The sequence below is a fragment of the Pongo pygmaeus genome, chromosome 4, assembly GCF_028885625.2.
Source record: "Pongo pygmaeus isolate AG05252 chromosome 4, NHGRI_mPonPyg2-v2.0_pri, whole genome shotgun sequence".
Lineage (NCBI taxonomy): Eukaryota > Metazoa > Chordata > Mammalia > Primates > Hominidae > Pongo > Pongo pygmaeus.
The window spans coordinates 164,042,287-164,067,236 of record NC_072377.2 but is presented as its reverse complement, the minus strand read 5'-3'; the positions used below and the strand labels follow the sequence as shown (position 1 = coordinate 164,067,236).

Genomic DNA, 24,950 nt, shown 5'->3' with positions numbered 1-24,950 from the left:
GATTAATTTTTAAATAGAGCTAATTATTACTTTGAAAGATTAAAATGAAACACGTAGTATCTTAAATTTACTTATTGCTGTTGAAAGCCATGACCTTATTGTCAAAAATAAATGTCTGGAAACATCAACAACTTGAGATGTGATTGAAATATTCAGGTAGCAGAATGTTAAAAATAGAAGTGTTGGCTAAGGCCTAAAAACAATATAGATACAATTTAAAGTGAAGTACCAGACCTCTGCTACCAGAGTGTACCATGCCAAAATGCAAAAAAGGAAGTGAGAGAAAACCTGTTTTGTGACTTTGAAACTCACCCATGTAGAAGGTGTTAAAAGGCCTAATATTAGAGATTAGAGGAGGATTTCTTCAGAGAGAACTCTTTTTGTCTGAAATACTTCCCCAGCCCTTTACACTAGAGGATTCACTGGGGGACCATTTGGGGAGTTATGTGTCTTCTGTGGTGAAGGGGGGAATGCTGTGGACTGGTGTCTGACTCACCCTGGAACATCTTTTTTTTTGAGTTACACTTTTTATTTTCTTACATTAAAAAACATTTTTTTTTTTTTTGAGACGGAGTCTTGCTCTGTCGCCGAGGCTGGGAAAACATTTTTTAAATAGGTTTCTGGGGAACACATGGTGTTTGGTTACATGGATAAGTTCTTTAGCAGTGATTTCTGAGATTTTGGTGCATCCATCACCTGAGGAGTGTACACTGTACCCAGTGTGCAGTCTTTTATCCTTCACCCACCTCTCACCTTTCCAGGAGGCCAGAATTCCACTTATATCATTCTTGTGCCTTTTCGGCCTGCAAAATCTAAAACTACATTGTCCAAAACTAGCCACATGTGGCTGGTAAGCACTTGCAGTGTGGTGAATTGAGATTAAGGTGTGCTGTACGTGGAAAGCACATACTCAATTTCGAAGACTTGGTACAAACCAGGTTAACTTTTAATATGTCTTGTTAACTTTTAATATAGATTGAATGTCTATATGATGATGTTTAGGATATGTTAGATTATATAAAATATATTGTTGATTTCACTTGTTTCTTTTTACTTTTTGAAATGACACTAATAGAAAATTTAAAATTATATTTGGCTTACGTTATAATTCTAATCTGATATAAAGGACTAGCAATAGGCTAGTTGCTTGTTGAGTGTTTTGACTGTGGAATGAAAATGCCTTATAGGGTTTTCCTGTATCTTCTGATACAGGAAATTGTAGAGCAAAGGATATAAGTTTCTTGTGAACTAGACAGTGGCCCCGAAAGTCTGTGTAGGATTTTCTTAGGTCCTGTTCAAGAAGGCCTTTTAGAGGGATGAGAAGACCTCAACAGGGATTGACCTTCCAGATTCCCAGGAGCTGAGAAAAGAGCCAAAAATGGCCAGTTGAGGGTGTATACCAAGCACCAAGGGTACTGCTGCAGGTGAGAGAGCCACAGTGATAGGAACGGTTTCAGAAGAACCCATAAAAATGTCCAGGGGAAAATAAATCAGTTTTAGATACCTCAAGTCTAGGAAGCACCAGTAACAACCACATCATTGTAAGAGTCCATTTAAGTAGGAACCTGCCTATTTTCCTCCCTCTCCTTCCCTACCCGCTTCGATCCTGGGTGAGTCAGAGAGAGAGGGAGAAGTACTAGGTCAAAAAAGAGAAAGAAGCCAGCCACAACCTCTCCACCTCCTCTCCCTATTGCAGGTTTTCTATCTTAAAGCATAAAGGTCAAAATTAATGCTTTCCCTAGAATGCCTGAACTCTAGAGTAAGGGATAAGTCTCAACTTTAAATCTGTTTGAAAGTTTCAGTTATTATTAAATTGAGACAGTAACCTAAGCTAGAGTAGAAAAGTTCTGGGACTTGCCTTGGATTTTATCTAGGGGCAGGAAAACCACTAATCTCCACAGAGTGGATTTTAAAAAGGCAGCAGAGGACAAAAATAATGTTGCTTTATAACTATCATTATGAGTTGGCATATTTATTAATGGTAACATTCAATAATGAAAATATTTGCTAAGTTAGAAAGCTTGTAAAGTTTTACTTTATGATGGATATACTTGTATTATAAATATGAAGCATATTTCTTAAAACTCTTCTTATCAGTGGCCGTGGTCTTCTGTTTACTTAACTAAGATTCAACTTTCCAAAGTCCATAAACTATTAAGGAGCATGTTTTCTTCCAACTTAGATTTTAAAATAATTTTCTGGTGTTTTTCGTCATTTCAGTAACAAACTTTTTTGAAAAACTAGGTAATTTTAATGTGCCATGATTTCTTAGGGTTGCCAACTTCTTGGAGATATTTCTAATAGTGGAATCCTGAAATCTAAAGAGTACATTGGGATTTTGGTTTATGCAGAGTTAAAAGTTGAAATAGGCAAATCAGAAGACAAACAACTTATTCTTTTGGAAGTTCAGGGGAAATTCCACTAACAATATGACTCCTTCCTTCTTTTACCTCAGCAGGAGTAGTCTTCTCTTAAATATGCCATATGAGTCATATTCTTCTATGAAAGAAGATAAAGGGAGCCTGTAACCCCAGCACTGAGCACCACATGTGCTGGCATAGACTTAAGGGAATTTTCAGAGCTTAGAGGAAGTTTACATTGTGCTCAACAAGGACATTTAAGTTTCATAGCTATAAACACAGTGGAAGCCAGATCATTTGGTGACCTCTTGTTTTGTATATAATTAGGAGTTTTTCTTTTCTTATGCCTTTATGATTATTTTTCACATTATTGTAGTATCAGTTTTTTAAAGGCCAAAATGAATGCTTTGTGAGATAAAATACCATATGTGTTTATGACATAGTAGATTGTTATAAGTGTTTGGTCTTATGTAGAAATGGTTGACATTTTTGTATTTTTCTAACACAAATTGAATTTTCCTTATTCAAAATGCTTGGGACCAGAAATGTTTTGGATTTCTGATTTTTTTACATTTTGGAATATCTGCATTATATTACTGTTTGGAAATCCTTAATCCCAAATCTGAAATCCAAAATGCTGCAATGAGCATTTTCTTGGAGCATCATGTTAGATTTTAGGGCATTTTGGATTTTAGATTTTTGGATTAGGAATATTCAACATGTGTATGGATAGGATACAAACAAGTCTCAAGTTTTCGTTTTGGTTTTCATTGACAAGAAGTGAGAGAATATGATTAATGATTCTAAATTAATCTGGAAAATAACATTCAGTAATCTCCAAGAAATTCTGAAAGGAGCAATGAGAGAGGACTTGTCCAATCAGTATGATGGAGCAGGGTTGTACCATCATTAGAATAGATCACTGAAAACAAAAAGTAACAGGTTCTTATATAGACCTAAATATGTAAAAGATTTTGGAATTTACTACAGTGGCATTTCAAATTAATGAGAAAGGAATGGATGATTCCAGTAGCCAGTTTTGAGATAACCAACTAAACGTGCAAAAAACAAACTTAGATCTTTATTTTCTTATTCCACAATAAATCAAATGTATTAATTTTTAAGTTAAAATTAAACATTAGCTAAAAATTACTAAAAGAAAATACAGCTATTTGTGTAATCTTGAGTGGGGTAGCCATGTAATAAGCCATGGCACTAAAGGTGGGTACCATTAAGAAAAAAAATGGTTTGACTATTTTCAATACATACTTTTATAAGAGAATAAAGTTATTTAAAATATTAAGACAAGGGACATATTAGAAAAATGCAATCATGTGACTAAGGATTACTATTTTGATCAGGCAGTAGGATACGTATTGTAGCAGAAAAATGGGCAAAGAATGTGAACATTTCACCAAATAATTGCAAATGTTTTTATATACTTATTGATAATGTTCAGTGCTGCTAGTAACCAACAAAATGCCAATTTAAAAAATTTGGGAAATATTCCCTGTTCTTCCCCTCTCTAAATTATACTCACTGTGGCAAGTTAATAGAAAAATGGCCACATTATACACTGGTAAATTGTTGCTGGAGGGCAGTCTGACAGTGTGTCAAAGTCTTTAAAAATGTTTTTTTCTGATTCAGTAATTCCTAGCCTAAGAGAATATTAGGAAATGTGTTCCAAGTAGTTTATACAAGGACGTCATAATGTAAAAGCTTATTCATACAAAGCATTTTATAATTATGGAATATTTGGAAAAGGCTAAATGCAAATATCATGTTACATACATTCAGTGTACCCCAGGGTGTTCTTAGGGCTACCTTTGAGTTGTGGGATTATAAGAGACTGAGAGTTTCCCATTTTGTTTCTCTGTATTTCTGAGTTTAATATAATGATCATGCGTAATCCCCAGTGAGAAGAATTTATTTAGTTTTTAGTTATGATTTAGTTATTTGGGGCAGTTTACATGGCCCTCCAAAAATAAAGATTAAAAAATTATCAGAACAAATATTGTTGCAGTATGATCTTGAACAAGTAATTATATCTCTTAGATTTTATGCTTTCACCTATAGACCAGAACAGTTAAATATTGAGTACCTTTGGAAAAGAAGCTATGTATAAACAGTAGCAACTGAATTGTCACAATACTGAATTAGACATTGTTTAAAGTTTTCTTCATATTATACATGCCATCACAGACGACCAGTGGAGATTTATGCTGCTCTTTCCAGATCAGCTCTACGGAATTAGTATTCAAAATTCACAGAACATGTGAATATGTAATTATAGTCAGATGAAGTTAAGTTTGATTTAAAATATTATCTACGAGATTTTAGTTAGACTTCTTCAAAAGTTGTGTTATTATCCTTATCAGCAGTGTTTTTTGTTCGTTTTTATTTTGTGGATGCCAAATGCTCAAAATTAAATGTATTCTATTCCCTATTTTAGGTCAGTTGGTGGTGTGTACTTTATGCTCCTGTGTCATGAAAACAAAGCAGATTTGGCTGTTTTCAGCTCACATGCTTCCTCTGCTAGCACGACTCTGCCTTGTTCCTTTGGAGACAATTGTCATCATCAATAAATTTGCTATGATTTTTACTGGATTGGAAGTTCTCTATTTTCTTGGGTCTAATCTTTTGGTACCTTATAACCTTGCTAAATCTGCATACAGAGAATTGGTTCAGGTAAGACTGACAACCACAAACAGGTAGATAAAATTCTACATAAATGTTAAGTACATTAGAGTTATAGTTCATTTTTATTTCACAGTTATGGTACCATTCATTTTTACAGTTTCAAAACAGCAGCTATTTTCAGCCCAATTAGGAGCATCTGAAAGATTCTTGATTATGTTCTATTGAGAAGGCAGTAAAGTGCAGTGGTTCTCTTAAAGCAGATTTATCTGAGATCATACCCTGATGCTGCTGTTCACTAGCTGTGTAACCTTGTGATAATTGCATTACTTTCTGTAAAACGGAGCTAATAATGAAAGCTGTGCTTTCTTCATAGAGTTCTGTGAGATTTAAATGAGTTTAGTACCAGGCAAACAATGTTCCATATGTGTTAGCTATTGTAATGAAGACAAAAATAATAAAGAATTGAATACCTATAAGTCAAATCCTGCTTTTTCCTTCTGATTATAGTCCTACTGTGACTATAGTTTCTTCCCTTTGTGTGCCTAATTTAAACAGAAAAGTTAAATTGTTCTGGGTTATAATATGATAGATTTCATTTAGATATAGTACTTGAATTGACTTTGCCAACATAACATGCTTTTTGTAAAAGTTTCTACCCTACTTTTTTCAGCCTTTGCTCTAAGATAAATTACTCCCAGATACAAACAATACACATTTGGGAAATAAATGTTTCTGTTTGGTTTAACTGATAGTTTGTAATATATAAAATAGATTTTAACCTGACATTGGTATAAAAAGAGAGTGTTAAAATGTCACTGTCTTCCACCTCTTGACTGTCCTTATGGTACAGGAAGCTCTCAGATAGAACAAACTGATACAGCTAAGTGAGGTATTCTCTTGTGGCCCCAGGGGCAGATCTTTGAGAATACTTTCTCTAAGCTTTTAGCCTTAGCCTGATTCTATCTTCGTCTTACACAGTGATTAACTTGGGCAGTTTTCCCAGGAGTAGATCTTCCAGAAAAGGGATTATTTCTACAGTCAGTGAAGAGTGGCTTCATGGGGAAGCAGGGCAGGAAGGGTTATAGTTGTATTCAGGGTAAGAATGACAAATTTAAGATACATATTTTTTCTTTGAATTCAGTCTTATGAGGGTTATCTTAGTTTGTAATAAATAATGAATATTCAGTAAATACTTATTGAATATTAAATATTTATTGAATAACCTCAGCCTTCATTTTTTAATGTCATGTTTAGTTGGTTGCCATAAGATTCATACATCAACTAGATGTAGTTGTCGGAAATATAGGTTATAAAATGTGTGACCAGGAAAGAATCAGATAAGCAAGAAATGGAAACAGACAGGTTTTTTTAGTAGTCTGTTTCTTGATTGAAAAGGAAGAAAAATAGTCTCTGCCTCTTAATGATGAGTTTACCTGATAATAATTTCGCAGCTAGTTGGGCAGTTTCCTTTTTCTTTTAATCTTTTGTCACTGGGGAGAATAGAAGTTAATAGACTGGGTTGTAGAAAAAGCCTTTGCTTTACTGATGAAAGAATTTTAAATTTAGAATAATCTGCAAGTCAATTTATTTTAACTTAATACTTAAAGATCTTTATACCTTACTGAAACATTCTGGTATCACATTGAGAGATTCGAGCAAGACCAGTTGACTGCTAGATTTTGGTTTTGTAAGCTGTCCGGCAGAATTCCTGCTGTGTCACCAGGGTCTGGTCCCTGACATAGTAACTCTAGAAACTTGGTTACACCTATGCTCTTAGATTGAATCAGATTCTGTGATTGATTTTTCCTAATCAGTTTCATAAGAAGAATGTTTTATAAACTGGAAAACTAATTTAGTGAGTTGCAGATTATTAAGCCTTTTTTTTTTTTTAAAGATATATCCTTTTCCTAGTGTTACTTACACTTGGCAAACCAAATGGAAAAACATAGCTTGATAAAAACACAGTAGGAGGAAGGGGAATTGATTTGTATGGGAGAAAAAGACTTGCTAACTATCTTTGCTCTGCAAAAATTTTTTCCAGTGATTAAGTGCTCTTCTTCCATTGAAGTATTTCTCATTTGTGACATTTCTGAATAAACCCTGAAAGTTTTTACTTTTACATTTTTTTTCCTAGTGCCTGAAGCAGTGTTGTTTCAATTCATGCTAGTCCTGATTATTTTGATTAGACATGAGTGTTTACCAGGTCTCCTCAAACTACCTTTTAAGGTTATTTTGTACTGAATATGACCTTATTTTGACCTTATCCCTGAACTATTAGGACAGTATACTGTTGCTATCAGATAAGTGTGTGTCAAGTGGTAATAATAATGCAAAATTAGTAAGTTTTAAAAAACATACTATTTATTAACTATATAGGCTAACTTTGAACGAATTTAGCTGAAACAGTCTTGCAATAAAAGAAAAGTTATTTAATATTTTACTTCTAATTTGACTCTTAAGTATTTAAAGTGTTTATTGGTGGTAATGCAGGAAGTTTTCCTATCTTATGTTTTTATTTAGGTAGTGGAGGTATATGGCCTTCTCGCCTTGGGAATGTCCCTGTGGAATCAACTGGTAGTCCCTGTTCTTTTCATGGTTTTCTGGCTCGTCTTATTTGCTCTTCAGATTTACTCCTATTTCAGTACTCGAGATCAGCCTGCATCACGTGAGAGGCTTCTTTTCCTTTTTCTGACGAGGTAATTAATAAGAGCCTATGATACTATATGTAACCTTAGAAAGAGAAAACTTTGATCTAGGAATAGTAAGTTTTGCAGATTACTTTTATTGTTCATGTTACACAACTTCGTATTTTGTTAAGATAGGATTTTCATTCACTGGATACCTAGGTTTGGCAATGCAGGGAGGTGCTAATATAATAATGTGGTTTATTTGGCTGCACTATGGACCAGAGTGTAGCAAATGATCTGTGGAAAGGTACATAGCAAATTGTAAAAGTATTTTTTCAATTTCAAGTTAAAATTACTGGGTCAGTCAGAAAAAAGTATATTATAAAAATAACATTTATTGAGTATTTAAAATGTACCATACCATTAAACACTTTGCCTCACATTAATCTTTACAGCAACGCTAAGAGATAGGTGCCTTTATTATAATTACCATTTTATAGATGAAGAAACTGTACCAGGAATAACTTGCCCCAGGTAACACTGCCAAAAGAAGCAGAACTGGCACTCAGACCCACCTGAGTTTGAAGCCTGTGACTTACTCTGTATACTTTGCCTATGTCGCTGTTGCCTTCAGTATCGAGATAGAGTCCGGTAATTGGTGAAATGGGTAGATAATAGTACTTTACTGTCTAACCCAGGGGTGTTCAATCTTTTGGCTTTCCTGGGCCACATTGGAAGAAGAATTGTCTTGGGCCATACATAAAATATACTAGCACTAACGATAGCTGATGAGCTTTAAAAAAAAATTCGCAAAAAAAAAAAAATCTCATAGTGTTTTAAGAAAGTTTACAAATTTGTGTTGGGCTGCATTCAAAGCTGTCCTGGGCTACAGGTTAGTCAAGCTTGGTCTAACCCAAAATAATTCTAAGACTCAGTTTTTAATATTTAGGGGTTTTTGTTTTGTTTTGTCTTTTTAAATCTCATGTCATTTGAGTCATTTTCCCATTTTATTGTGAGCTTATGCTAGATCCACATTTGTTATTTTTTCCACTCTTGAATTTGAATCTCACATTCTCAGAATCTAGTACATGAATATACATCTTGGTTCCCTCACTCATTGTCACTTTAAAAAGTAGGGATGAAAATCTGTCCTCCTATAAAGTAAATATAGGTAGATAACAGTTTTAAGTTCTAGTTAATAGTCATTGTTTCTCAGCCATCCAGTATGATGGAAGACTGTGTACTAAGTGGTGTAGGCTATGAGAAATTTAAGACAAGTTTACTATCCTTAAGGAGCATGTTACTAGGAAAGCATTAACACAAATGTAAATATCATTAAAAATATATGAGACAAAAACCTGTTTTAACAAATAAGTGGGATAAACTTATATTGGTACTGAATCAGATTTTGAACTTTATAAAAATGAATAACAGTTATAAGTAGCTTCTATAAACATGCAGTAAGTTGATGTCAAAGTCAAATACATTTTAATGATTAATTTAGTATTAAGTAAATTTGACTGCAATTTGTTTTTGATATAAGTATTATGGAGGTTTTATGCAGACTTTTTTTTTTTGAGATGGAGTGTGGCTCTGTTGCCCAAGCTGGAGTATAGTGGCACAATCTCGGCTCAATGCAACCTCTGCCTCCCAGGTTCCAGCAATTCTCCTGCCTCAGCCTCCTAAGTAGTTGGGATTACAGGCATGTGCCACCACACCTCGCTAATTTTTATATTATTAGTAGAGACCATGTTGGCCAGGCTGGTCTTGAACTCCTGACCTCAGGTAATCCACCCACCTCGGCCTCTCAAAGTCCTGGGATTACAGGTGTGAACCACCACGCCCGGCCTGAAGACTTTTAAAATGACCCAAAAAGTAACTGAATTTAAAGAGAAAGAGAGACAGTTCTGTGGTTAGGATAATAACCTCAGCGTGAGACTGAATTGGTGGTGCTTTAAACCAGACTGTTACCCGCTGCAAAGCACAGTAAGATGAGGTATAGCATAGTGCAATAGGCTTAACAGTTTACTAAGCCATGAATGCATTTGGACTTATTTACAAAGTAAGAAAATAATATTCGAATATTCTATGAAGTTTAGATATCTTGCTAACATAATTTTTTTCTCTTCTTTTTCTGTGCATAGCCAGGATAGATTGCCTTTTTTCATGATAAGAATGTTGTAATTTGCTTTGAGAAGTTCCCATATTGGTTCTTTTGTTAATTTATATCTCTGTAAGAGTTATTCTCTGTTCTTATTTATGCTTTTGTGTGCCTGGTAATGTTTATGTTTCTTTGCCAAAAAACAACTTATTTAGAAAAAGAGATTGGGAGCTTACCAGAATACCCTGACTAAACAAACACACCAACCAACAATAAAGCACACCAGATCAAACTGCAAATCAAAAAAAAGGTTTTTTTTGCAGCCAGAAAATAGAAATTAAGATTTAATAAAAATGAGTTACTGAATGAAGAGAGAGCAAAGAAAAATTTTATAAATTTTCCAAACTCTTTCACTTCCCTGAAGCTAGGTCGAAACCTTTGGTATTTAGTATGCTCTCTTTTGAAAAATAGCACCACATTTTTTTTTTTTCTAAAATAAGAGAAAAGGAAAGTGCTCTATTTGAATACGTAATTAAATCATATTGTGTGGGTGTAAAAAATTTCTCTAAATATGGAGAAATGTCCGTAAAAATAGAGAAATAGTATGGACCTTTGGTTAAATTTTCAGCCTTTTTCAATAAGAATGAAGTAAAATTTTAGTTGGTTTTCAGCCATGATTCTCATGTTGTAAAATTATACACAATTTGTTTAAAATCGTTACTAATGATTTCAGTGTGAAAATGCCAAACATTTCAGAAATTAAATTTGTAGGAATGTCATAAAATTAATTATTTTTTTCTAGTTATTAACCACCATGATTGGTGGATATTTTGGCTCCTAACAGAAAACCAGACTTTTTTTCTCATCATAGTGTACATTGGTACCAGTAAAATTAGATGCTTTCACATAAAAACCAACTAATAAGCAATTGTGTAGGAAAGATAACTATATAGAAGCATGGAGCTGCGTAGTAAAGGACAAGCATTGATTGCCTGAATGAATTCCTCGTCTATATAAGTGAAATTCTTCTTTGAAATTTAAAGCTTAAGATGTAGATACTACATAAGGGGTGGGAGCATTAGCTCAAGCCTGTAACCCCAATACTTTGGGAGGCTGAGGTGGGAGGATCGCTTGAGGCAGAAAGTTTTAGCCCAGTTTGGGCAACATAGCAAGACCTTGTCTGTATAAAGAATAAATTAGCCAGGCGCAGTGGCACGCTCTTACAGTCTTAGCTACTTGGGAGGCTGAAGTGAGAGGACTGCTTTTGCCCCGAAGTTCAAGGCTGCAGTGAGCTATGATTGTACCAGTGCTCTCCAGCCTAGCAACAGAGCAAGACCGTGTCTCAAATAAATATATGTATATATAAGATAGATATTGTGTAAATGCTAAATCCATCTCAGTACATAATAGTACATGTATTTATAAAATACATATATGTTAATATCTAAGAAGTTCAATGAAAATATTTCCAAGTTCTGGTGTAATGTCTTCCAGTTATCCTTATGAATAGTATCATACCAAACTTTTATGTTAAAAATTAATATTAAAATTATTTTTAAATAGTCTTGGAGCAAATTATTGGGCATGCTTTTGAAGTAACCCCTTTTTAAAAAATGCCTTTGTCGCAACCTAAATTTTAAAATACCATTAGTATGTAAGATACTGATGGAGTAGGAGGAGTGATACACCCTGCTCCATAGCAGTTTGGTCAAATAAAGAGTTGCAGCAAGTATTCATATTATAATGTAGCACAGTGAACAATTTGAACAGCCAACATTTTTCAGGAAGAACAGTGGGCAACTGTACAAGCTTCTTTTGAATACTTGTCAGCATGCTAATTATATATTTCTTATAAGAGATGTGAACATTTAGGCTTTTTGAATCTTACTGTATTTGAAGATGATAGATAAATAAGACCTTGTTTCAGATCTGGTGCTACGTATTGCATATTTGCCAATGAGATAGAAAAATGTGGGTTTGAAGATGAATAAGATGGTTAAATTATTAATGGAGTAATTGGGTGATTTCACCTCACATTTTGGTTTAAGATGTTTTAATTAATGAGGATCAAATCAAGCTTGGTGATTATTTAAAGGCCTCAAATGTTTTTACTGCAAATGGAAAGTTTATGTCTGTTAATTTCCCCCTCTTTTTTTCCAGTATTGCGGAATGCTGCAGCACTCCTTACTCTCTTTTGGGTTTGGTCTTCACGGTTTCTTTTGTTGCCTTGGGTGTTCTCACACTCTGCAAGTTTTACTTGCAGGGTTATCGAGCTTTCATGAATGATCCTGCCATGAATCGGTAAGTTCTTTCCTTGATTATGTCTAGAAATGTAAATACTATAGATAACTTGAGGAAGTAATGATGGATTTCTTTGGCTGATGAATTTTAGAAGAAATGGAATTGGAGAGTTTTTTTTGAATGGTTGCAACATTTGGGCTAAAATACTATGAAAAAATACATTTCCATGTTAATGATGTATTTGTATTGTATGTATTAATATATTATGATGAATATTGGACACCTTCCTTTCCTAGATTTCTTTAAGAGATTTTCAGAAGCTTGCTTTTTCCCATTTGAAGTTTAGCCCTGTTAAAATCTGATTTCTATACAGTATTTGATATTAATACCTGGCTCATTTACAAAGTCTGGTTGGAAAACTTCTGTTTGTCTTAGAAGTTATTATTTTTGCCCTCATTGTATGGTAAAATAATAGCTATTGTGCCTTTGCACATGTAGTGATATATATGACTATTTCATTAATGTTATAAAGTTAATATACTGATCAGGTTTTTAGTCTGGATTAAGTCAGAATAGATTTTAAAATATATAACAAGAGTCTGAGCCTTTGGATTATTTTTCTCTTTGAATTAAATGAGATTCAGATTATTTTATGTTTTCTGAAAATGTATGCTTTTTTTAGGGGCATGACAGAAGGAGTAACGCTGTTAATCCTGGCAGTGCAGACTGGGCTGATAGAACTGCAGGTTGTTCATCGGGCATTCCTGCTCAGTATTATCCTTTTCATTGTCGTAGCTTCTATCCTACAGTCTATGTTAGAAATTGCAGATCCTATTGTTTTGGCACTGGGAGCATCTAGAGACAAGTAAGAAACCTCTTAATGTTCTTTAAATTAACTCATGTAATATTCTTTACATGCATTTGTTGTCTAAATATTTAGGGAATATTTAGAGACAAAATGGATATGGGTAATTGGTATTAGCTTAGGTTAATTCAACAAGTTTATGTTTTTATTTTTCCTATATGAGATGTCTGACTTTTGTTTTTTTCTCTCAAGATTTTTTAGTTAAAAATCACATCAAAGGCCATGTAATTATAAGTTAACTTTTTCTGCTTCAGATGAATTTAATACTTTTTATATTTGTCCAGTTTTAAAATTAACATACAGCATAAAATTTAGTCTAGCATAATAAATGTAACAAATAATATTTAATTTTATTCTGTGTAAATTAGTTAAAGGAGAGAAAGCATGAAGTGAAATGCAAATGAAGGAGAGGAAAATAGAGGCTATCAGGTAATCATAAAATAGAAATTTATGGAAAAACAGCCTCATTTGATGGAGTTTTAGACAATTTCAACTGTCTGGATTATAAGGATTCTTGACAACTTTTAGGACCAAATGAAATTAATAGTTGGATTCATGTACATCTTGCATTACAGTAAAATTTTAAACTCTGTATATTTTATTGATACATAGTAGTAGTATATATTTTTGAGGTTGGTGTGATATTTTGAGAGCTGTATACATTGTATAATGATTAAATCAGGATAATTGAGGTATCCAGAAATTTTTGTGAGGGATAAAAGCCAAACTATTATTTAGTTCCTTAAAGATACAGTCTTTTTATTGTAGTTTATACAAGGAAATTCTGTAAAGAATTTCTTAAAATTCGATGTCACTGTTTTTTTCTAGTTCTCTATCCGCATTCTGATTATTGATTATAGAAATACATCTGAATTTATTGCTGCTTTGGTAGCCTTTTATAGTAAGGGAGCAGCTAATCTCTTGGGAGGTAGAATTGTATCAGCTGATTTCTAAAACATTCCAAATTAGCATTTTAATTATAGTACATCAGATTCATCTTTGTATCCCATAACACACATTGCCAAACATTCTATATAATTTTCTCAAGTGGTAGGATGGCTGAAAAATCAATTTAAATAAGCCCAAACTCTTAGACATGTTTCAGGTCTTCTTAATCATCATAGTTGATTGTAGTTATTTCACATTTGTTTGTGATGTTTAAGGTTTCTTGACTGAAGCATTTAAAATGTTGAACTCAAGGGTGAGCACAATTAAATAGCCACTTAGTAGATCTGAAAAGTAGATTTCTTTGACCTAAGTACAATTAGTATTTTGTCATCTCTGTCAATGTCATTTGTTATTAATTACACTAATTAATTTAGTATATATTGATAAAACTAATATTTAGAAAAGAGAAAAAATATGTTGTTCCACTACTATAAGAATCAGTAGATGCTGTTGTGGGTCTTCCCAGGATACTGAACTGTCCTCACTACTGGCTTTCTCCAAAATTAGATGCAGAGGAGATTTAGAGAGAAAGGAGCAAACTGAGAAGCATTGTATATGGGTCTGGGGTACTTTGAATTGGTGTCTGTGTTATTCCTTGTGGCTGCAGCTGCATTAACCTGAGGCAGGAGAGGCTCCCCTCTTGGCTGTGGGAGGAAAAATAGACATGAACTGTTCTGTTCTGTTCTTCCCTCCCACCATAGCCTACAGTAATAAGAGACTAACCATCAGCTACATGCCAGTATTAAAACAAATGAAATAAAGTTAAGAGAAAAATGCCACTTAACACAACTGACTCAAGAACTAAAAAGTTGAATAGTTCTATAACAGTTAAAGAAATGAAAGCAGTTGGCAAACTTCTTGAGCCAGATGATATTACAGGCAAGTTCAACCAAATTCCAAAGAACAGTTATCCCTATTTTTTTTATTTATTTATTTTTAGAGATGGAATCTCACTGTGTTGCCCAGGCTGGACTTGAACTCCTGGGCTCAAGCAGTCCTCCTGCTTCAGCCTTCTGTGGAGCTGGGACACATGTGCACACCACCACACTTGGCAGATTATTTAAAACAAATACTTTCAAACTGTAAGAGGAATACCTCACAGTTCACTCTGTGAAGCCATTGTAATCCCAATATTGAAATAAATCAGGCAATTTTTGAAGTATTTCACTCATGGCAGGAGATATTGTGAGGCATTTGTAATGTTGGCTTAAGGTAGACCAGTGGAATAGAGACCCCAGACTGAGCCACATATGGGTGGAACTCTGGTATATGACAGAAGTGGCATGCCAGATGAGTGGACACAGATGCTGCTCTATAATGAAGCTAGAAAAACACTGGATTCCTATCTCGCATTATAAACAAAATAACTCCAGTATGTTAGGGACTTAAATGTCAAAAACAGAAAGTTAAAATTCCACTGAGATTAGTATATTTTTGAGTAGGAAAAGATTTCTTAAACTGACAGAACTGACTATGGAAGACTGAGATTGACTATGACTATGAAAGAAAAGATTAATACATTTAACGATTAATATTAGAATTAATAGCAGTTTTTAAGTTAGAAATGGTCATTACAAACTGGAAGAAAATATTTCTAGTATGCACTCCTGATCAAGAATCACTCCTACACATCAGTAAGAGAAATGGACAAAAAACTTGATGAGGCATTTAGGAAAAGAGAAAAATGCAAACATGAAGAGAAGTTCAGCATCATTCATGATAAGGGAAATGTGAAGGCTACAGTGAGATACTGTTTTACACGCAATCAAAAGGAAGGACATAGAAAGGGGAGGGAAAATATCTGTCAATACCTATGATGGGGGAAGTTGCAGCTCCACAGGATATCCCATGGTACTGATGAGAGTGTAAAGTGGTGTAGTCACTTTGGAAGAGAGTTTGGCATGATCTCCTCATAGGTATATATTCAAAGACTCTTGCATGTGTACAGCAGGAGACATGTAGAAGAATGTTCGTAGAACAGTTCACCTCACCAGAAGCCTGGGAACAACCCAGATGCCAATGCAACAAGAAAGTAGATGATAAAATGTGATAATAGTCACAGTGCTATGTTAAAAATAGTGACCCACAAATCAGTATGAATGATCATAGCAGCACGAGGTAAAAAACTAAATCCAAAAAGATGATAATGTAGGATATTATTTTTATGTTAAAAACAAAATTTTAAAATTTGTAATACTTAGAAATACACATAGATAAAACCAAACTATAAAAAGGGAAGCAGGCAAGAGAATGAAGCACACAGGATTCAAGATAGTGGTTTCGTGGGGCAGAGGGTCGAGGACATGGTATATATAGGCAGGCCTGCCCCTGTCGTTAGATGTGGTTTATTGTCCAGGCCTTCACCTGTATGTGGGAAGTGGGTTCATAAATGCTTGTTACATTATTGACAATAGTTAATTAGATTACTGACTAAATAAAAGGAGGGACATGCACAGACCAATGATGACAGTACATCGTCAATCAAGGACTGTGATGAATTCAATTCAGTGTACTGGGAATTAAAAAAGGAAAGGAAAAGCATCGTAATTCTCAAGTTAGAGGACAATTAAGAGATGATACTAATAGTTCATGAAACAATTTTTCTATTAATTAAATAATTGTTAAGGGGAAAATCTTCATAAATATGTCTTTGGAGTTGCCTTGAACTGTAGGTAATTTCCATGTTTAGCTTAGGAGGATGTGTGAGTTAGTTTTAGCCACAGAAATAATTGGCTATTTTATCTGTAAATTTTATTGCAGTTTTTAACAAGTAATATTAGAACTGTGATCTACTTATTCAAATTATGTAGCAAATCTTCAAAAGGCAAACATTTTAGGAAATGGGTTGTCATTTTTATAGTGCTTAACCTATTAATTGCACAAGGTTTCAATGTAATTTTCCCTTATTCTTTTTATATTTTATTTGAAATTTGCTTTTATTTAATTTTAACTATTTAGATAAGGACATATATGTGTGTCTGTATATGTTTGTGTGTATATATCCACCTGTATTAAAATTAGACATAAATGTAAAACTCTTGACATAACATTGTTGTATATACATTTCTGTGTGTGTGCTTAAATACATGCATGTGTGTTTATAAATATGTACATATTTCATATAAATCATAGCTGGCTTGATTTTAAAAAAATATATTTACGGTTTTAAGGCAGATTGCCCTATTAGATCTATAATTCATCATCTAACACAGTACAGCTACTGCCTTTCTTTAAAAAGTTTAAAATTGCTGAATCTCAAAGCAAAGCTACTGACAAGTTTACATTTGTTCCTTAATTTCTGATTATTGTTATTATTATTTTTGGCAAGAAAAAATTTAAAACACTTTCCGAAGTATGCGGCTTTAATTTTCACCATAATAATTAACTTTCTTCTCTGAATTACTGATTATGATAGGACCACACTGTTATAGCATTTGACCTTGTGTGTGGTAATTTTTACTTCCTGACTATATTATAATTAAAGGTAGGAAAGATGATTTATGTTATTTGTGTCTCTTTGAGATGCTTTACCTGGATTTGAGAACATATCACAAATGTTGATGTTTAATTAAAACAGCTTAAATTTTTTGGTAGCCATGAGCTTTATTTCAATTGAAAGCCAAAGTTGTTTAGCTTGAACTAGCCTAAAGGGTTTAGAGAAATTGAGAGCATAATGGAGGAATTTCTAGTGGGACATAAGCGTGCTTGTGTTTTGCTGAGAGGGCAGTTAGTTAACCAGTTTGGTTTATGAGGAACAGATTTGACAAGCTTGGATGGAAAAATTAGGAGTGGAGGACCTCAAATGCCAGACTCAAAAATTTAGAGACAGTGTTGAAAATATTACGATAGTAAAGCTTTAGGAAGATTAGTCTGGCTGGCAGTGTCCTGGATAGATCAGGGCTGGAAGAGGGAGGAAAACCAGCTGATAGATCTTACAATACAGTTGCTCTCAGTCACTTCTCCCACTTACCCTGACCACAGCAGATGTGAGGATGAGTATACCTGCTCATTGGAGAGTCATTCCTATTAGTTACACTGCACTCTCTACAGCAGAGATTCTCATCATAAGTGGAATGAGTGGGAAGAGAGTGTCATAAGATTTGAAAAAGACCACAAATTATTCTAATACTCCCTCCCTGTCTTAACCAGGAAAAATTATTGAAACTGTTAAGGTTTAAGGCTACAAAAGCCTGAAATAATTTGAAATTGCTAGGAGTAGCAATTGAAAGCAAACTATTGAGGAACAAAAGAAAATCAGCTGTACTTTGCAATTGACTGAGTGTGGTGGCTTTGACATGCCAAGCCTGTGTGACTTGGTCTGAACTCTAGTACAGTGACTGGCATGGAGAAGGGTGTTCAGTGGGAATTTGTGAAATTTGATCATGGCACCAGAGATGTTAGCTGCTGATGTGAGTGGTTGTGCTACTAGGTGGCAGGAACTTAAAAAGAATAATTTTGTCTTTCTCCAGGAGCTTGTGGAAACACTTCCGTGCTGTAAGCCTTTGTTTATTTTTATTGGTATTCCCTGCTTATATGGCTTATATGATTTGCCAGTTTTTCCACATGGATTTTTGGCTTCTTATCATTATTTCCAGCAGCATTCTTACCTCTCTTCAGGTAAGCCTATGATTAATTAACTCTGTATAATAACTGATTTTGTTATTTTTCCTCCCAGAAGAGGAATTAAATTTTTTCAAGATGAATGATTATAAGTTTCCATTCAGGTGATAACTTCTCTGTCTTTACTAGAACACATTACATTTATTTGAGCACAGGAGTTAGATGGCAGGTTATGAAAATATTACATAAACCTATTGATGTCACTGTATTTTTTATGAAGGTGATTAAGCCTTTCATTTTCTCTTTTTCAAAATGGTATGATACAGAGGTGTCATATAAATCTTAAATTGATAAGTAACTAAAATATTAAAAGTTTTTAGAGCTTGTGTTAGAGCTTATTTGGAGTGTGTTTTTTAAATTAAATTCCACTCAAAAATACCAATAGTTCCATGATGTATATAAATATATATGTATACGGTGTGTGTGTATTACACACATACAGATATGATACATGTTTCACAGACATGCACACACAAAATATTGCCCTAGAAATGATAAGCTTATTATAACTTAAAGGAAGATCTTTGCTACCTAAGAAGTAAAAGAAAACATAACACAGTGAAGAGTTATTCATTATTTTTTGCAGAAGTAAAACTTCTTTCAGAGTTGTAGAACAGGAATGACTATGGTATGAAGAAAATTAAGATGGAGTTGAATGAGGTTTGGTGACCTAAGGAATAAGGGAAAAAGATGAATCAAAAAATTGATTACTCATCAGAATTAGGAAAGTCATGTCTGACAGTGTGGCTTTTTGTTATCTATACCTGGATTACTAAGATCACCCACATTTTAGTTACATCAGTGTCTTCTCTTTAGAGTTGATTTTTTATTTATTAAAACATTTTTTTCCCTGGATACTCTTCTTTATATTTGAAATATTGCATCCTAAAAACATCAGGAATGTGTTATTGTTTAAAGCTTATGAAAAAAGTATCTCAGTGATCATATTTCAAGATACGTACATTTTTTTTTCAGGTTCTGGGAACACTTTTTATTTATGTCTTATTTATGGTTGAGGAATTCAGAAAAGAGCCAGTGGAAAACATGGATGATGTCATCTACTATGTGAATGGCACTTACCGCCTGCTGGAATTTCTTGTGGCCCTCTGTGTGGTGGCCTATGGCGTCTCAGAGACCATCTTTGGAGAATGGACAGTGATGGGCTCAATGATCATCTTCATTCATTCCTACTACAACGTGTGGCTTCGGGCCCAGCTGGGGTGGAAGAGCTTTCTTCTCCGCAGGGATGCTGTGAATAAGATTAAATCGTTACCCATTGCTACGAAAGAGCAGCTTGAGAAACACAATGATATTTGTGCCATCTGTTATCAGGTAACTCCTTCAATAAGAATGTGTTTGGGTAAGTCATACAGTGTATCCCTTGGGACTGTAACCATAGGGACTGTAACCATATTAACCAAATTTAACTTAAATTTCTAGGCAAAATTATCTTCTGGATTAAAAAAGATGGAACTCAGAAATTATATTAAAGACCTGATAAAATATTTCCATTTTATTTCTAAATTAAGGTTTAAATTTAGTCCCTTGGGTTCTAATGTATTGTTGTTTTCAACATTATTGCTCACCCATAAATAAAGGAAAAACAGGTCAGGTGCATTTTATATTTACTCCTGAATACACACTCACACGGACTATTGAATATACTATCCATGAGGGGTCAGCAACTCCTGAAAAGTGGTGTGCCAAAATTCTGACTCTTTTCCCTCTAGTATTCCCAGAGTGGGGAAGAAATATCCATGTACCTAACAAAGGTAGAGAGAATATGTGCCCACCTGTGGGTTGCTAAGTATCCGACGGTACAAGCATTTGGTGAGAGTGGGTGAATATGGTAAAGGCTACCAAATTGATGTAAAATTGAAGTTGGCCTACCTATAGTCTTTAGCACATGCACCATAAAGAGCCTGATGATTGCCTTCTATTACAAATTAAAGGTAGTACTTAAATCACTTTGGAAATAAAACAACAACAAAAAGACCTAGAGTTTAATCATCAGTCACCTGTGCAAGAGGCTGCACTGTTGGAAATAATGGACAGAGATGATGGCCAACAGCAGAAACTATGTCCCATTTTTAAAGTCACTCTCAAAGAGTGTAGGCTGGTAGAATAAAACTATAGACAGTGTCAACAATATACAGGGGATATTCTTACTTCAGGATTGCTTTTGTAGTTTAGGTGGGGTATGTATGTATTTGTGTATATTTAAATTCGTGCATATTTAAATATTTTTTTTCTAATAGTAAAATACAACTATCAATTTTTTATTGTGATTAGAACATACTTTTTGACCCTAGCTAAACAATGTTCTCCAGGTGGTTTTGCATTTGAGGGGTCTGAGGAGTAATGTAGGGTTCCTGCCTCCCTTCAAAGTAGCCATTCTCTTAGTTGTGTTTATTATTAAAGTGAACCCTAGCTCTTTTGTGCTAGGTAGCCTCATTGTACTCAGGACAAAGCACATCAAAAACAGAGTCGGAGCACCTCAGCTTCAGCTGCTGATGTCTGAATACTCCATCTCGGGGATTCAAGAGTCCTGTTTGTATTTCCTGTTGTCACATCACTTTTTTTGAGGTGCTAGAACTACCTATTGATATCACATCAAAAATGAGAGTAAAACTGCTTAGCTTCCCAGCTGGCTGCTTTTCCTTGGATGGCTTTCTGCTTAAAAGTTGACTCCCAGGTGTTACCAGTTCTTGGCAAGGAATTTATGGGATATCCACACCTGCTTGCTTTGGGACTTTAAACAAAATTAATGGTTGATTCACGAAACGTATGTCTTTATAACTTTAACTTCATGTCTTCAGGCTTCTCTCTTCATATATATCTTATGCAAGGAATATTAATACAAAGTACACCACTCCTTATTCCAGTGGTTATCAAATGTGAGTGTATAAAAGTCACACAGGTGGCTTGTTGTAACTATAGATTTTATGAATCCCATCGTTACATATCCCACTTCAGTAGGTCTTGGGTGGCCCAAGACTATGTGTTAACAAGTGGTTCTTATGCAAGTTGAGAAACACTGGCTTATATAGACCAAATCTTGAAAACTGGGTATATACATTGTCCCTAATGAGAGAGTGCCACTTCCTTGCCAATACCCTGGTATTATATGGCCGATTTTGTTTCCTTGCCAATAATTTCATCATAATCTGTTCAGCGGTGTTGAAGCAAAACTGTAGAAAAAGTCCTGTCTTCATCAGATTTTCTGAGGTTGTAATTATACTCTTGCCATACCAGTGGAGACCCAGTAATCATACTGCAACAATTGTGTAACACTTGCATTTCATACTAAGGCAAAACCCAGTTATAAAGGTAGCTTCTTCCTCATTTTTGGTTTTTCCTTCACTTTTAGAAAGTACTTAGCCAGTAGTTCTTGCATTATTTGTATAAGGGGGATCTATGATGGCAGCAGGATTATTACTGATATATAAAGTAAGTTTTATTTTAAGATCTATGTTACAAATTTTCTGTTGTGGGAAAGAAATGTTAGAACCAGAACTTTGGGGATAGCACCGAAGATACTAGAAAACAGACATTTATAAGGTATCTTTTTCCCCCCTCTTTTAGGACATGAAATCTGCTGTGATCACGCCTTGCAGTCATTTTTTCCATGCAGGCTGTCTTAAGAAATGGCTGTATGTCCAGGAGACCTGCCCTCTGTGCCACTGCCACCTGAAAAACTCCTCCCAGCTTCCAGGATTAGGAACTGAGCCAGTTCTACAGCCTCATGCTGGAGCTGAGCAAAACGTCATGTTTCAGGAAGGTACTGAACCCCCAGGCCAAGAGCATACTCCAGGGACCAGGATACAGGAAGGTTCTAGGGACAATAATGAGCACATCGCCAGACGACCAGATAACCAGGAAGGGGCTTTTGACCCCAAAGAATGTCCTCACAGTGCAAAAGATGAAGCACATCCTGTTGAATCAGCCTAGAGGAGAAGCAGCAGGAATGATGCTTTTGATACTCTGGAGGAGAAGTTAACTCAAGATGGAATTCATGTTCTGATTTGAGGAATGAAAATGAGATGATCAGGCAGGAAACTGACATTCCAAGGATCTAATCCAGGAAGTACTCTCAGTGGGAACCACCTGCTTTCATCCCCTGACATTGTGGGAGAAATTTTGCAATGTATGTTAATCAAAATGTATTTATATGTTCTATGCTGATGTTTTATAGAGGTTTGTGAAGAAAATTCAACCTCAACAACTTCAGAAACTGCCCCTGATATGTGTGAGAGAGAAATAAAATCAGATTTTGAGTGTTGAAGGGACTGAGAAAGTGAGGATAAAGAGCATGAGGACAGCATAGAAGGAAGGAGGCAGAAGTGGAACTGAACTTTCACTCTCCATGGGACAGATCAATCTCATTATCAAGTCTGAATAGCAACCAGCCCTCTCCTCCACCCCGTTTCTCCTCAGTTAATTGGAACTCAGTCAGATGATTATTGAGTCTTGTACAGCACTGAAATGAAATCAAAGATGAAGAAGCATTGATTGTATTCAAAGATTGAAGCACGCTCATTCTTTGTATGTGCTTTAGGGAAGGGGTGGGTGGGCACTTGGGCCTTGCGGGTGCATTCATGTAATCTGAGACTCTTGAATTTTATGACGGAGTCTTCAATATTTTGATGTATATGAAACTTTTGTTAATATGTTGTATACTTTGCTGGCTGTGTGAAGTAAACTAAAACTCTAATGAACACTTTGGAGTCCGCTTTAGTGAAGGAGACCAAAGTGGGAAGGGCTTTAGGGCACTGATAGAGGCCCTGGGTGTACTTTTCAATCCTGTGTAATGTTTAATTCTTGGAACTGAATCAAAACAGTGTTAAATTATGGCAATATTTGCACTTTGGGAATGAGTACATAACTGTATGATCACACTCTGCAAATGCCACTTTTAAAGCTGTTAATAGACTTTGCACCTTTTCTTTGACAAGGATGTGTCATATTTAAATTTTTACATTCATCAAGGCTACAGGTAGAACTGGGGAGGGGGGAATGTAATTTTTTATGGGAATTTTGATATGAAAAGAAACTAGTCATTTATTTATACAATAGGCTTGGCTCAAAAAGTGTTTTTCAGACCTCGGTATTCCTAATGTGGGATGTGACTTTATTTTATTTTTAGTAGCAAATTTGGATGTAGACTGACAGACATAGCTGAATGTCTTAATAAATTTAAATTTGAAGATAATTATGTTTTGTTCCTGTGGTTTGTTGTCATTATAAAGTGCTTTTTTTGAAATTCTGTTCTTAGGAGGTTCTCTTTTTAATTTAGTTGGACTTACATACATATTGATCCTTGTCAGAAATGCCCTGTAGATGGCAAAATTCTTTGATTGAGAAGGACCATTTCTTTTGAAATCTTCTACACCCAGTGTTAGCAAACTTAGCTGGGCTTCAGAAGTGTTTGGGAAGCTTTTTATTTTAAAAAAGTATACATTTCTGAACCTTACTTCTGACTCAGATTGAATCAGCCTTTTGGGGTGCCTGAGCATTTCAGAGCTTCTATCCAGCTAGCCTAGCACTAAGGCAGTATGACTTGTTGTGGGGGGTGGGAAACAGTATCTCGGCTAGAATTCATTTCTCCCCAGGTGTAGCTGGAAGCTTATCATCTTTTTGGTGCTCCGCGTTAGGCAGAAGACAAAACAGATAGCTCCCTCTAGTGGTAGGAAGGCTGCTATCCAAAGACCTAGCAGTAATGATCTGGGATTTTAATAAAAGTAGAGTTCTTTGGAATCACTTTCACATCATAATACAGTTTTTACTTCTTAATAGCAAATAGATCCCAGCTGTACATACCAAATCAGATGAGTGTGTTAGTAGCCTTTTGGACAAATGTCACTGTGTGTATTTCAGGAGGAATATATTATGTGGTTGTAACAGAAAACCTCAAAATTATAGTGGCTTTAAAACCACAAAGATTTGTGTCATGCACGTACACTACAAGGATATCCTGTTTGGTGCAGACACTCAGGGATGTAGGCTGGTGGAACAGCCACTATTGAACTTTCTGGATGGTCATGCCAAAGGGAAGACTGCAAGGCTGTACACCAGCAATTACACATTCTTCCCTGGTATGGACATGTCACTTCCACTCACTCCCTTGTCCAGAACTACTGGTATGGCCCCACCAGCCACAACAGCACAGAAGCTGTCTTCCACGTCCTAGAAAGAGAGCATATCAGTGAACAGCACTCTGGTGGAGCAAGACTTCATTTTATAGATTATTCGAAATTTGGGAGCACACCTGTGAATGGTTCCAAATATACCAGTTGGGAACCTCTGACTTAATTTGTTATTTGTCCTTACATACTGGACAGTAGCATTGTATAATGCCATCCATATTCAAAATCTAGCCATTTTGTAATAGCTTCCAACTCACTGCAGAGTTTTTGACTTAGGAAGAAGACAAAGTTTAACCACCTGGTTCTACTGAAGAGAAGATGAGAAAATTAGATTCAGTTCCTCTTGTATTATGCTTGATCAAATTGAGAGAATCATCAGTTCCCTTATGAGTCCTTTTTAGG

General features: G+C 35.0%; 1 protein-coding gene across 5 annotated transcripts in view; it reads left to right on the top strand.

Moving 5' to 3' along the window:
* The window catches only part of RNF145 (ring finger protein 145), a 51,329-nt gene extending 27,715 nt beyond the window's left edge, over positions 1–23,614 (top strand). For all 5 annotated transcript variants that reach the window (XM_054487809.1, XM_063665328.1, XM_054487805.1 and 2 more), the window contains 7 exons: positions 4,813–5,048; positions 7,521–7,696; positions 11,889–12,029; positions 12,652–12,834; positions 18,252–18,399; positions 19,378–19,734; positions 21,988–23,614. In XM_054487809.1, the coding sequence (XP_054343784.1) occupies positions 4,813–5,048; positions 7,521–7,696; positions 11,889–12,029; positions 12,652–12,834; positions 18,252–18,399; positions 19,378–19,734; positions 21,988–22,353 (1,607 nt within the window). In that variant the 3' untranslated portion in view covers positions 22,354–23,614. The remainder of the gene's footprint in view (positions 1–4,812; positions 5,049–7,520; positions 7,697–11,888; positions 12,030–12,651; positions 12,835–18,251; positions 18,400–19,377; positions 19,735–21,987) is intronic.
* Positions 23,615–24,950: the final 1,336 nt, after the last annotated feature.